The following is a 14,954-nucleotide window of genomic DNA, read 5'->3' as shown; positions in this document are numbered from 1 at the left end:
TCTTCTATCACTCCAGTGTTAATTTCTAAATTGTAACTACTTTGCTGCTATGGCCTATTTATTGCTAACCTCATGCCATTTGCACACACTGTATATAGACTTTATTTTTTTCTATTGTGTTATTGACTGTATGCTTGTTTATTCCATGTGTAACTCTGTGTTGTTGTTTGTGTCGCACTGCTTTGCTTTATCTTGGCCAGGTCGCAGTTGTAAATGAGAACTTGTTCTCAACTAGCTTACCTGGTTAAATAAAGGTGAAATAAAAAATCATTTTCATCAGTGGTACTGTAACTCTGTTTCAGGGCGGCCGGGTGCTCCTTTGATGAACATGTTTTTTACGATTAGTGCCTTAATCTCTGATGATGCGCCGGACTGAAAACTGACGGTGAACTTGACCAGTAAGAAGGAGGGTTTCAGCAGAGTGTAAGTGTGGGTGAGAGAGGTAAAGAATGAAAAGGAAATGCACAGGCAACAGAAGATGTGACGGATGGCTATCAGGCCCAGTGTATCTGAATCATCAGCCATCTTGTTTACAGTGGCTTGCAAAAGTATTCACCCCCTTGGCATTTTTCCTATTTTATTGCATTACAACCTGGATTTAAAATGTATTTTTGAGGGGTTTGTATCGTTTGATTTAAACAACATGCCTACCACTTTGAAGATGCTAAATATGTTTTATTGTGAAACAAACAAGAAATAAGACAACAACAAAAAAAACGGCCGTGCTTAACTATTCACCCCCCCAAAGTCAATACTTTGTAGAGCCACCTTTTGCAGATAGCGAGTTTATTATCTGATAGGGAAACAGCACAGATAGCGAGTTTATTATCTGATAGGGAAAGAGCACATCATGCAATACAGTCACCACAGATCACTCTACTCTCTGCATGCCCTATACAAAATACATGAAACACCTCCTGACACAGTGAATAACCAGCTAGCATTAGCTGAAATTATATTCACAAAGGAAAGACCACACATCTGATCTACAATATTCAAGCAATATTTACAAATTGATATAACTTGTACATTCCAATCTGCACTTAGGAGTATAAAGAATACTTAAATTATATGAATTTGTGTTGTACATGTAGCCCCCACCCAACAAAAAAAATGGTCACAAAAAAAGAGATCAATGTAAGAAGATAGTGATCAAACAACTAGAAAAACTGGATCTAAAAAAGAACAGTATTGCTATTAGTCAGATTCATGAATTGTAGTGTCCAATTTTTTTTTTAACTATTCAAGTCACAGCTGATTTCTCTTTGTATCTGAATAGTCCACTCTTACCTTTTATATTGACTGCTCATCCCCAGGGGATTTCAAAAGTTAGTGGCATGGTGATTACTCATGTAAGCCCCTGAAAGTCACATATTGAATTAAATGGATTATGGAATGGATTCAGAATGCTCAGGGTTAGTTGTGTTGTACAGTGTGACTAGAATTGCAAAGGGAGGGTATATTCCTGCACTGTAAAAAAACAATATGTTGATTCAACATACCATTGAAAGGTAACCAGCTGCAAAAGGATTGTGAGTTTGCTCACTAGTTGGGCATAAATCTGAACCAGCATACTGTACATGTACATTATTATGTTTAATTGTATGTTCACTCAATTTTGAATTTTAGGTTGAGTGAACATACAATTCAACTTGAGAATTTATTATACCTTATCTACATATTTCCCAGCATGCCTTGCTTTTTGTTTGAATTATAGTTGCCAGTGTTATGATATGGGGGGAAGGTTAGTGTTAGGAGATAGTGGCAGCACCAACTGGGTGAGGGCTGTGTTCTTCCAGGAAGCATAGATAATTCCGAAGGTGCAAGCAATTGAGATGATTGGGCCTCAGTGTGAGAGAGGTGAGAGAGGTGTCAGGAAACCTATCAGCCGGACTTTTGTTTGTTTCTATGTGTTAGTTAACCTCTTTAGTTGGGCATGCCTTTTTGTAGTTTGGTTTTTGTACAGATTTATTTTGTCACCATGAACATATGAATAATGTGATCAGGTGCATTCAACACCTGGTCACACGCTTAAGTCTCACATTTATGCACACATCAAATAAGGTTACAGCTTGGCCTAAGACCCCTAGACATAATGAGTGCAGCAAAATCAGGCTAGTTATTGGTTTCGTAACACCCCCATGACTATCGGTTAGTGACAGAGTAGGGCTGTCAAAGTTTATGTGAGTGACATGTTAATTGGCTTACATTTTTTTGACAGCCACAATGTTATATGCCTCTCCTATTTCAATAATTTATCTTCTTAAAATGCGATTTTAACCCTTACTTTAACCCTAACCTTAAATTAACACACTGAACAAAAATATAAATGCAACATGCAACAATTTTAAAGATTTACAGTTCATACTGTATAAGGAAATCAGTCAATTGAAGTAAATTCATTAGGCCATAATTCATTAGGCCATAGGGTCGTGGATCAGAAAACCAGTCAGTATCTGGTGTGACTACCATTTGCCTCATGCAGTGTGTTACATCTCCTTCGCATAGAGTTGATCTGGCTGTGGATTGTGGCCTGTGGAATGTTGTCTCACTCTTCAATGACTGTGTGAAGTTGCTGGATATTGGTGGGAACTAGAGCACGCTGTCGTACATGTCGGTCTAGGGCATCCCAAACATGCTCAATGAGTGACATGTCTGGTTAGTATGCAGGCCATGGAAGAACTGGGACATTTTCAGCTTCCAGGAATTGCTTACAGATCCTTGCTACATGGGGCCATGCATTATTATCATGCTGAAACATGAGGTGATGGTCCAGACACACCAAGAAAGTTGTGAATAGGGCACGGCAAAAGCTTTTCCCCCTCAGGAGACTGAAAGGATTTGGCATGGGTCCCCATATTCTCAAAAAGTTCTACAGCTGCACCATGGAGTGCGTCCTGACCGGTTGCATCACTGCCTGGTATGGCCACTGCTCGGCCTCCGACCATGAGGCACTACAGAGGGGAGTGCATGCATACAGCCCAGTACATCACTTTGATTTGTCACGTACAGTTTACAGCATGTATAAAAGGTGCAGTGAAATGCTTGCGTGCTAGCTCCCTCAACATTGCAGTACAATAATCAGTATCAATAATAAAAAGTCCAATAGAAAATATCAAATCATTAGAAGGTAGTACTGAATGACAAGTAATAAACAGATATGTACAGTATAGATGATGAATGTGCTATGTCAAGTATAACTATTTTCAAATATAAAGTGGGTAGTGTATTGGTCACGCAGTTAAATAAATAGTATATAATAGAACAGCGGTGTTGAGTGTGTGTGTGAGAGAGTCGGTGTAAATAGTCTCCAATGTTCCGATACCCCTTGCCAGATGGTAACGGAGTGAACAATCCGTGGCTTGGGTGACTGGAGTCCTTGACGATCATCCAGGCCTTCCTCATACACCGCCTGGTGTAAATGTCCTGAAGGGCTGTCCGCACAACCCTCTGTAGAGCCTTACGGTTGAGGGCGGTGCAGTTGCCATACCAGGCGGTGATACAGCCGGTCAAGATGCTGTTGGATTGGTATATGCAAATTGTAATGGGTCCAGAGTATCAGGTAAGGTGGAGCTGATATGGTCCTTAACCAGCCTCTCAAAGCACTTCATGTTGACAGAGATGAGGGCTGCAGAGCGATAATCATTTAGGCAGGTTACCTTTGTTTGCTTGCGTACAGGGACAATGGTAGACATCTTGAAGCATGTGGGGAAACTATTACATTTTCTCTCCGCCCCATGGCAAAATTAGTAGAATTGCATGAAATTGGTTTTAAAACTGCAACGTTTTGAATTGCAGAAAATGTACTTTACCACTACAAAAAACACACTGGCACAGTCGTTAATTCATTGTATATTCTGTTGGTTCAATGTAATTTCATTGAAATGATGTGGAAACAACGTGTATTCAACTAGTGTGCGCGCAGTGGGAAAAGTATCCATTGCCAAGAGTGGGTGGCACTAACCAAATATCACTTAGGGCCCCCATTTATTTTACTTTTATTTAATTAGGCAAGTCAGTTAAGAACAAATTCGTATTTTCAATGACTGCCTAGGAACAGTGGGTTAACTGCCTTGTTCAGGAGCAGAACAACAGATTTTTACCTTGTCAGCTCAGGGATTCAATCTTGCAACCTATGGGTTACTAGTCCAATGCTCTAACCAGTAGGCTACCTGCTGCCCCATAAGGCTAGGCACCTCTCATGGAACAGATGGATTTTCCATTTAATTTACTTTGTCATAATAAATAATGCCACATGGTGAAGAATAAATAAGTAGCCTAAATATTTGAAGAAATTCTTGTCATATTTCTCTGAATATGAGAGATGACAGATTTTGCATCTCTATTCTTCCTCTCAATGTAAGCAGGTGCCTCTATTCTGGCAGAACACATTGAGCTCTTCATTACCCATTCTATATCCTTCTCCATTTGATGTCACACTGGGTGACTCAGAGCTGTCAGAGCAGTCGCCCACAACAGCGAGAAGTACTTTCAAGTAAGCACTCTCAAAATAGCTCATGCGTTAATTGTTAATTGGTGTAGGCTCTTCACCCAAATACACAGTTTGGACAGGGACGCATAGGTTGGATTGGGGGTGAGATGAGGTAGTGGATCAGCGACAGAGGAAGGGAATGAATTAGCGGAGTTCCAATTCTTCAAAAAAGTAATTGGATTAAAGTGGTTCTGGTTAAAATTGGAGGTATGGACAGCGGTCCGACATTCGATTGCAAGTTAACAGCGGTATCAGATCTCCTTTACCCTTTTCACTGGAAATAAGGAAACCAGAAACACACAGCCAATATGCCAGTTGACCTGAATGGGTATTGGAAAATGATCTCCAATGACAACTTTGAGGAGTACATGAAAGCCCTCGGTGAGTTGTTCCAACATCTTTCATGGAGTTGTGGTGTGCGGGGACTCGAACGTGGATGATTCTTCGAAGATACTGGCACTGCGGTCAATATTTGGGCTCTAGGCATCAATCAAAACCTAAACCAGGCTTATAGCTAACATTACCACACTGAATATACTGACAAATAGAAGGCTATAGCTGAAAATTGGTTTATGAGCACTGGTAGATACGTACGGTTACTGACATATCGGTTGTCATTTTGAATCCTCTCCAAAATGTTAGTTTAAGAAAAATAAAAAAATTCAAAGGATGTCCAAAAAGAGGACAGAATTTACTGAGTTGGATCCAGTTATATGTTGGATCCTACTGAATAGTGCCTACTTCTCACTTAAAGCATTTTTTTTTTTAAAGGGGTAGGAGAGAATGAGTGTGATGTTTGGGGAGCCTTTACTGGTCATTAGTATTAAACTCTCGCTCTTCTTTCCTTGGGTACACATCCATCACACAGATGTAAATGTTGCCATTAGGAAAATTGCCAACTTGTTGAAGACTGACAAAGACATCAGTGTTGATGGTGATCACATGGTCATCAAGACCCTCAGTACCTTTAAGAACTACAACATGGATTTCCATGTTGGCAAGGAGTTTGAAGAGGATCTGTCAGGGGTCGATGACAGAAAATGCATGGTGAGTTGACAAAAACATTTCCATCACACATTCAGAAAATGCATGGTGAGTCTGTTGTACATTCAAACTACATTTTTATTTGGACAAAACATATTTCTGGATATAGACTGCATGAGAACAAAGAGTAAATGTGATGTCTCAGTATGATTTGATCAATCAAATGCCCTCTCAGATCCAAATGGCAGTCTATGTGCTTACCCACACATGACTGAATTACAACTATGAATACAATGGGCCTTGAGTTGACACTGAGGGGGAAACGGTAGATTGCTGCTTCAGAAGGAATCAGTTGAATAAGGCTAAAGAGGGTGGGTGTAATTTGTGGAACGTTCCAACAGGAATCTGTTCCAAAAACTTCGTAAAGTACAAGGTTGCCAACAAAAAACGCATACAAAGTAGCACGATCACTTCACCTAGCTAACTAGCTGCAGAATAGGCATCAACTCACCACGTAGTTTATTCTTAATGTTTGTCCACAGGGTACCAGAGTGAGGACAGACATTTTTAGAATAAACGTGGTGAGTGAAAAACGTAATGAAATGGCCCACTCCCTAGGAGGGATCTCTGAGAATTGATTCTGATCTGCATATTCTTCGCCTCAAAACGAACTGCCCTTGTAATTTGTAGGCAAATTACTTTCCAAGCCCATTACATGCTGACTAGATCGGGCACGCAAGTGCGGCATCGTGCGCATGTTGATTTTACCCATCCACACCAGACGCGATCAGGACAACCAGGTTGAAATCTGAACCAGCTATATTAATTTGGCGAAAGGTCAAAACACATGAAACATTCATGGTCATTTAGCTAGCTAGCTTGCTGTTGCTAGCTAATTTGTCCTGGGATATAAACATTGGGTTGTTATTTTACCTGATATTCACAACGTCCTGTTTTTAGAAATTTAACCCATTTAGAGTCACACAAAATTGTGTGTTCTCTACTCCGACAATTAATCCACAGATAAAAGGGGAAACCTAGTTCGTTCCCAGTAATCTCTCCTCCTTCAGGCGTCTTCTTCTTCTGTGGACTTTATATGGCAGTTGGCAACCAACTTTAAGGTTCATTACCACCACCAATTGGACTGGAGTGTGGACCTCAGTTCTTTTTCAATCACTGACGTGGGTATATGTTCCTAAAAACCAATCAGGGGGGTGTGAGAGTTTGGACTTGCAGCGAGCCAAGCGTCAAAAATAGAACCGAGTTTGGATCAAATGATTGAATAACATAACGCCAGCTGTTTATTTTTTATTTATTTTATTTCACCTTTATTTAACCAGGTAGACTAGTTGAGAACAAGTTCTCATTTGCAACTGCGACCTGGCCAAGATAAAGCATAGCAGTGTGAACAGACAACACAGAGTTACACATGGAGTAAACAATTAACAAGTCAATAACACAGTAGGAAAAAAAAGGGGAGTCTATATACATTGTGTGCAAAAGGCATGAGGAGGTAGGTGAATAATTACAATTTTGCAGATTAACACTGGAGTGATAAATGATCAGATGGTCATGTACAGGTAGAGATATTGGTGTGCAAAAGAGCAGAAAAGTAAATAAATAAAAACAGTATCGGGATGAGGTAGGTAAAAATGGGTGGGCTATTTATCGATAGACTATGTACAGCTGCAGCCATCGGTTAGCTGCTCAGATAGCAGATGTTTGAAGTTGGTGAGGGAGATAAAAGTCTCCAACTTCAGCGATTTTTGCAATTCGTTCCAGTCACAGGCAGCAGAGAACTGGAACGAAAGGCGGCCAAATGAGGTGTTGGCTTTAGGGATGATCAGTGAGATACACCTGCTGGAGTGCGTGCTACGGATGGGTGTTGCCATCGTGACCAGTGAACTGAGATAAGGCGGAGCTTTACCTAGCATGGACTTGTAGATGACCTGGAGCCAGTGGGTCTGGTGACGAATATGTAGCGAGGGCCAGCCGACTAGAGCATACAAGTGTGGTCATACATGTGTGGTCAGCATGTTAGCCATCACCTTGTGCGCTGCTGCGAGTGGGCTACAATCAGGGAATGAAATTACGTAATCTGTTATTGACCACTGGGATAACTATTTAATGTTCTAATTTACCATTTGTGAGTCCAATTCATAAATTCTTTACTATACCTTTATGACTATTTACAATTAACACCTGACTTGTTTATGTCATGAAAGAGCTGGTGTGTATAATATCTGGTCAGTATTGTGTATGTATGTATGTATGTATGTATGTATGTATGTATGTATGTATGTATGTATGTATGTATGTATGTATGTATGTATGTATGTATGTATATATATATATATATATATATATATATATATATATATATATATATATATATATATATATATATATATATATATATATATATATATATATATATATATATAATATTATATATATATATATATATAATTTATTAGTCAGAATGATTTAGGACTGGAATGCTCCTGTTGGTATGAATATGAACTGGCTTGGTGTAGTGTTTTTAAAATGCTGATGGGTAAAGTGGTCATATCAAAATGGTTGACTCTCTGTGGAGTAGCTGGTTGTGATAACGGTACAGGCACTGCACTGACCTGCATTCTCGTGTTTCTCTTTTGTCTTTTTTTTCATTTTTATCGGTATTATTACCTTTTTATTGTGCATTGTTGGGAAAGAGCTCGCAACTCCTCAACTTAAGCATTTCACTCTTTTGTTTTACACCTGCTGTATCCTGTGCATGTGACCAAAAAAAACGTGAAACTTGGTGACTTCAACAACATGGGAAGAAGATCTCGTTCAAGTCCTTTAGCATATTATTTTCTCCATCTTGTAATGGTAAACTCAACAGAAGTTATTTTTGCTCTGCTGAGAAAAGTGTGTGTTTGTTTGCAAGCTTCTGTCTGCATGTGTGTTCCCTGTAAGTTGTTCTACATATGGTCATGCACCCTCTGTGTGTGTTTGTGTGCGTGTGGGTGGGTCATGCTCCTAACTGACAGTAGAATGCATAATGGTGTCTCTCCTCTCTTCATGTAGACAACTATCTCATGGGAGGGGGACAAGCTGGTGTGTGTTCAGAAGGGAGAGAAGGAGGGCCGAGGCTGGACCCATTGGGTGGAGGGAGATAAGCTTTATTTGGTAAGAGAGTCTATTCATGTCATTTGAATGCAAGTCTACTTCCTCAGTTCCTGATTTCACTTTTTGTCACAACATATCTCAGATCAGGTGATACATTTTTTTTAAATGATATAGATGGATAGGCTATAGAAAAAATAGCAGAGATTAAAACTTGCATTGTTTTTGTATGATTCAGTTTTGTTCAAATATAGCTGGTTTCTGGCTTTGGTAACCTTATAAACAAGATTTGAACAAAACATGAACCACCGGGGGAAATACTGCATGATTAAATTCAGAAACTTTGTGGATAGGGATCGAGTCTAAGGACCCTTCAGAGAATTGGCCCTTTTATAGTGCACCCCTGATCAACCCATACACAAACATTAGTACATTTACTGACCTCTACAATGACTTCATTACCTTGTCATTACCGATTTTCATTGCTATGATTATTGTCATTAAAGCTAAATACAAGGCATTTGACTGCCAACGTATTGAGTCACCGTGATTTCAACAGATGTTCGCAATCTTTGGCCATTAAATTATTCATTAGCAAAGCGGCTCCCTGGAGTCACTAAACCCCGGATCACTGAACAACCGCGGCCTCTGGTGGTTAGAAATATAACTGCAAGTACAAGTGCTTTGCGTATGGTTATTCTCCATAGAGGGGATTGATTTACTGCAACCATTTTTGATGTCTTCACAGCTGTTTACCTCAATTAATGATGATAATGATTTATTTGTCTCTCTCTGCACAAACAAATAAATAATTAATCAAAGGGATTTTATTAGAAATCCTGTTCACTCTCTCGGTGGAACATAATTTTACCTTCTGTTCTCTCTGCAGGAGCTGAGAGTTTGTGGAGTTGTGTGCAAGCAGGCTTTCCAGAAAACCTAAACCAGCACTGGAACAACAGAACGGCGCACCCGGCCTGAGAGGGCAAGACATACATGAACATGACCCAAGCCTGTGACAGAGAACCCCTTTTGTAATCATCTGTCTGCCCATCCATCCATTCTTCTTTATTTCCATCCATCCTTTTACATTTAATTCCATCAAGACTGTTACATTGCCCCACTCAAACTATCCACAACAGGGGAGATGTAACAAAAAGGAAAACAACTGTTCATCACTGTACTGTAACTCTGTCTCAGGGCGGGTGCTCTATTGATTAACATGTTATATGTGTGTGTACGCATTTGCACTGCAGTAGGTGTGGTAGGCTTTGTGATTAGTGCCTCAATCTCTGATGATGCACCGGACTGATAACTGGTGGTAAGCTTGACCACTACCAAGGAAGGTTTCAGTGTAAAGTCAACTAATATTTGGGCCATGAGAGAAGCAGTGAAATTAATACAAACACACAAACTTTGGATGCTACATTTTAGGATACATAAAGAAATGAAAAATCTGTATAGAAAAGAGTGAAGTAAATAATACAAATAAATGTAAGAAGATGCAGTGATCACGTAACCAGGAAAACTGGATATGAAAAAGACAAGTGGATTATTTGTTGGATTCATGAAATTGAATGTAAAAAATGTAATTAAAAAAATCCACAGTTTGTCTCTTTGTGTCAAAAAAATCCACTCTTACATTTGATCATCCCGAGGGATTTTAAAAGTACCTTGACAGATAGACCTCTGGAGACAGACAGACAGACATGGAGAGAGAAGAAAAAAGGTAATCACTCATTTTGGCTAAACCAATCAAATCAATACATTTGAATCTATAAAGCCCAACAGTTTTCACAAAGTGCTTTACGTGGTCTATTCCCACAAATTCTGGTTTACATAATCAATCATTCAATGAGCAGCCCATAAGCAATCTATCAAACAGTTATCATCACTAGCCTTCTCATACCTTTTTACTTTGCTTAGTCAGCTGCACTGGCGATTTTAGCATGTAAATCTTGTTGGGGCAAAAAAAAAGAAGGTGGGATGCATGCCAGCAAAGTCACTATAACTGTGACAAACGGTGCCCACAAAATGTTAGGGCCTACATAAAGCTGTCCCAACAGCAGAGTCCCAACACCTTACCACCGCTACACTTGGCTTTCAGCGGAGCCTTGTCTGGCAGCAAAATAGTAAATTCAGCCTCATTTATTGCCTTTTAAAAAACATAGCTGATATGGCTGACTTGCTTAAACAAATGTAGTTTCTTATGAAAATTGAGATGTACAAACTATGGCATAAGGGAATGACATATATAATATCCAACAAGTAATCAAACAATTCCACAACAACTACCTAATACACACAAAACTAAAGGGATGGAATAAGAATATGTAGACATAAATATATGGATGAGCGATGGCTGAGCGGCGTAGGCAAGGTACAATAGATGGTATAAGGTGCAGTATATACATACGATATGAGTAATGTAAGATATGTTAACATTATTAAAGTGGCATTGTTTAAAGTGACTAGTGATCCATTTATTAAAGTGACCAGTGATTTGAGTCTCTATGTAGGCAGCAGCCTCTGAGTTAGTGATTGCTGTGTAGCAGTCTGATGGCCTTGATGCGTGGTCAACAGTCAATATAACTATTTGTTCAGCACTTTTGAAATGTACAGAGATAGGATTCCGAACATGGGCCTTTCTTACAGTGTACTCTCTGTACAACAAGTCAGAACCGTAGGGTAAATAAAGGAGGCATATAAACAGACAATGAAAGCTCTTACAATATTCAATGATTACATTTCTCTAAAACAGAATATAGGCTACATGTGCACCACCAATTTAGAACAGTAGGTGAAATTAAGAGGTGAAAATAGACCAAATTATTAGGGTGAGGCACATTGAATGCCGTTTGGTTCTTTGCCTGTCAAAAAAGATACACGTCATGTTAAATCATCTTTTAATTTGACTCGTCAAATAACACAATTCTATTATAGAATGTTGTGTGTGCTGAATTTGCACGTGCAAGCCAAGTGCCACCACTACTACCAGTAGCAATGTCAAAGCAGTAGAAAAAAGTTGGCAAACAAGCACACACCGGGCCACGAACGATGTGTTTACAATACTGCGTTGGTGAAAATAGACCAAATTATTATGGTGAAGCACATGGTCTACTAACAGCTTACTACACAACATACACTTAGTATTACTTTCTTAGCTACAGTATACATATATCCCTTGCATATTGCATTGTTTATGCAGCAGCAAACAAGACATTTTTGGACTCACCTTGTGAAGGTAGCGCAGCAGTCCTTTGTGGGCAAATTTTGTCATCAGACTTTGTCATTGAAGTCTGGCATTCTCTGGATTTATGGTGGGAACTCGGGGAAAAAACACACAGTCACTCCATTGAATGGAATAAGGCTAACGTTAGTGGTTGCTTTGCAATGCTTGCAGTTAGCAACTGATTCCTTCCGAATGACTCATTGTTGAATTTGCGATTTCCAACTTGTTGTGTAATCTTTATGTCCAATGGCCGATGAGCACCTATTCGTGTTATCTATAATTTATCTTCATTATTTCTCTTCATATGACAAGAATTAAAAAGGATTTGCCAGTAGATTATTGACTTGATTCATGATGATGAATGACTGCTAGCTAAGACTTTGAAAGTAAGATATTGACATGATCAGTCCAATCAGAGCTACTGTACATATAACATGATTTGACTTCATTTAATCTGTGTCCAATGACCTTGAGGCTTCTTGGAAGGGCACTTGTAATATTAGCGGCCAGCGGCCCCTGGCCAGCGGCCAGCATCACAAGACTCATGGACATGGGACGACGAGTTGGACGGAAAAGGACCCTGTGCCCAGGGGAATGTTGCCGCCCCAAAGCAGAGCTGGAGGCAGCGAAGGTGGGGAGGCGCTGGTATGAGGAGGAAGCACGGCAACGCGGTTGGAAGCCCGAGAGTCAGCCCCAAAAATGTATTGGGGGGAGGCACACGGGGAGTGTGGTGTAGCCAGGTAGGAGACCTGCGCCAACTCCCCATGCTTACCGGAGAGCCAGAGGGACCGGGCAGGCACCGTGTTATGCTGTGGAGCGCACGGTGTCCCCGGTGCGGGTGCATAGCCAGGTGCGGTACATTCCAGCTCCTCGTATCGGCCGGGCTAGAGTGGGCATTGAGCCAGGTGCCATGAAGCCGGCTCTACGCATCTGGTCTCCAGTGCGTCTCCTTGGGCCGGCGTACATGGCACTAGCCTTACGCATGGTGTCCCCGGTTCGCCAGCACAGCCCAGTGCGGGCTATTCCACCTCGCCATACTGGCCTGGCTACCAGGAGCATGCAACCAGGTAAGGTTGGGCAGGCTCAGTGCTCAAGAGCTCCAGTGCGCCTGCACGGTCCGGTCTATCCAGTGCCACCTCCACGCACCAGCCCTCCGGTGGCAGCCCCCCGCACCAGGCTGTCTCTCCGTCTTCTGCCTACAGGTGCTTCCTCCTCTCCAGTGCTGCCAGAGCCTTCCTCCTGTCCTGAGCCGCCAGAGTCTCCCGCCTGTCCTGAGCTGCCAGAGCCGCCCGCCTGTCCTGAGCTGCCAGAGCTGCCCGCCTGTCCAGCGGTGCCAGAGCCGCCCGCCTGTCCAGCGCTGCCAGAGCCGCCCGCCTGTCCAGAGCCGCCCGCCTGTCCTGAGCTGCCAGAGCCGCCCGCCTGTCCTGAGCTGCCAGAGCCGCCCGCCAGGCAGGTGTTAGTCATTGTCTCTGATTGGGAACCATATTTAGGTAGCCTGTTTTGTCGTTGTGGGTGATTGTCTATGTGTAGTGTTTGTGTCAGCACGATTATTCATTAGCTTCACGGATGTCACTTTGTTGTTTTGTAGTGTTCCGTTTTCCCATTAAAATGATGAACACTTACCACGCCGCATCTTGGTCCTCCTCTCTATCTCCAGACGACAACCGTGACAATTTCATTTTCAAAATATTTCTAAAAACATGTTTTCACTTTGTCATTATGGGTTATTGTGTGTAGATGGGTGAGAAATCTATTTAATCCATTTTGAATTCAGGATGCAACAACAAAATGTGGAGTAAGTCAATGGTCATGAATACTTTCAGAAGGCACTGTAGGTACTGTGTAGATAAGCCAATAATCCTTGGAGAGGTGATGATAATGCTTTAATTTCATTTTCCTAAACGGTAATTTAGTGATTGTAGGTGTCTGGGTGTCTCTGATATCCTCTTACACACTACATACTCTCACCCAGTTGTCTTGTCTGCTAGAATCGCTAAATCTCTGCCATAGAAACTTCACCATGACGATGAGCACAAACATAAAAGACAGGGTGATGTGAGTATCACGTTACGTTGAGGCAATGAGAATTATGGGTTGAGATGAGGAAAGTTTTTTTTTAAATGAGTCATTTTGATGGATGGCTTACTGGTGTGGACACTACCAGGGCAGTCAGTGAGTTAGAACATAGAATGATACAAAAAATGTCACCAATATTGTCTTACAATGAGCCACGCCAGTGATTTTGCCATATTTCTTCTGGTCCATTTTTTGCCTAGTGGGCCTGTCTAAAATGATAATTAACTGGCTAATAATGGGGGTCTCAATTAATAAAATGGGCCGTCGTGGGAGTCTCATGGGACAAAAATGGGCCGGTGTGTTAGAAATGCCAGAGCTGATTTCTGGTCCCAGTCCGCCCCTGAAGAGGATTATCAGCAAGCAAAAGCTTTGGCTTTGGCTTTTGTCCTGTTATTTAAGCCTGACTGTTTTTTGTGTGTGTTTGTAGAAGTTTAATCTCAGAACCCAGAACCAAATCTCACATGCCCTGGCCAGCAGTCTGTTACAAGGTGTGTCTAGACAGTAGTAACAGTAACTAGTAACTGTAGTAACTAGTAACAGTAGTGTGTATGGTAGATTCAGCACAATTTCAAGCAAATTTTGAACTTGATCAACCTGCATGCTCAAAGCTCAATAGCCTGATGTTTGAGCAGAATAAATGCAAGGGACAAGAAAGAAAAGGAAAAACTCTCAACGGTGCAGATTCAGTCGATGAACTGTTTGCCCATCTGTCCTGTGTGTGTGTGTGTGTGTGTGTGTGTGTGTGTGTGTGTGTGTGTGTGTGTGTGTGTGTGTGTGTGTGTGTGTGTGTGTGTGTGTGTGTGTGTGTGTGTGTGTGTGCGTGCGTGCGTGCGTGCGTGCGTGCGTGCGTGCGTGCGTGCGTGTGTGTGCGTGCGTGTGAGAATTGGCGCTATGTATCTGTTACGAGAATTATGTTCTCAATGTTCATAAACCCAATTCAATTAACTATTCAGCCTGAAACCCAGAATTTTGTAAGAAACTGGTTGAAATGAAACAGACGGAGGCCCAGCTACGATAGTCAGAAAGTTTATTTACGAGAGCGCTGGTCTGTTGAACAAAACG

The 14,954-nt window shown here is 41.3% G+C and overlaps 1 protein-coding gene across 1 annotated transcript; it reads left to right on the top strand.

Annotated features, from left to right (window-relative positions):
- Positions 1-4,603: 4,603 nt before the first annotated feature.
- Positions 4,604-9,752, top strand: LOC112244607 (retinol-binding protein 1-like). Its single transcript, XM_024412333.2, has 4 exons — positions 4,604-4,873; positions 5,361-5,539; positions 8,549-8,650; positions 9,477-9,752. The coding sequence occupies exons 1-4, from the start codon at positions 4,801-4,803 to the stop codon at positions 9,525-9,527; spliced, it is 405 nt and encodes a 134-aa protein (XP_024268101.1). The 5' UTR covers positions 4,604-4,800; the 3' UTR covers positions 9,528-9,752.
- The last annotated feature ends 5,202 nt before the right edge of the window (positions 9,753-14,954 follow it).

Source organism: Oncorhynchus tshawytscha, linkage group LG28 (assembly GCF_018296145.1).
Source record: "Oncorhynchus tshawytscha isolate Ot180627B linkage group LG28, Otsh_v2.0, whole genome shotgun sequence".
Taxonomy (NCBI): Eukaryota; Metazoa; Chordata; class Actinopteri; order Salmoniformes; family Salmonidae; genus Oncorhynchus; species Oncorhynchus tshawytscha.
Note: the sequence above shows the minus strand (reverse complement) of the source record. Positions and strands in the feature narration are given on the sequence as shown.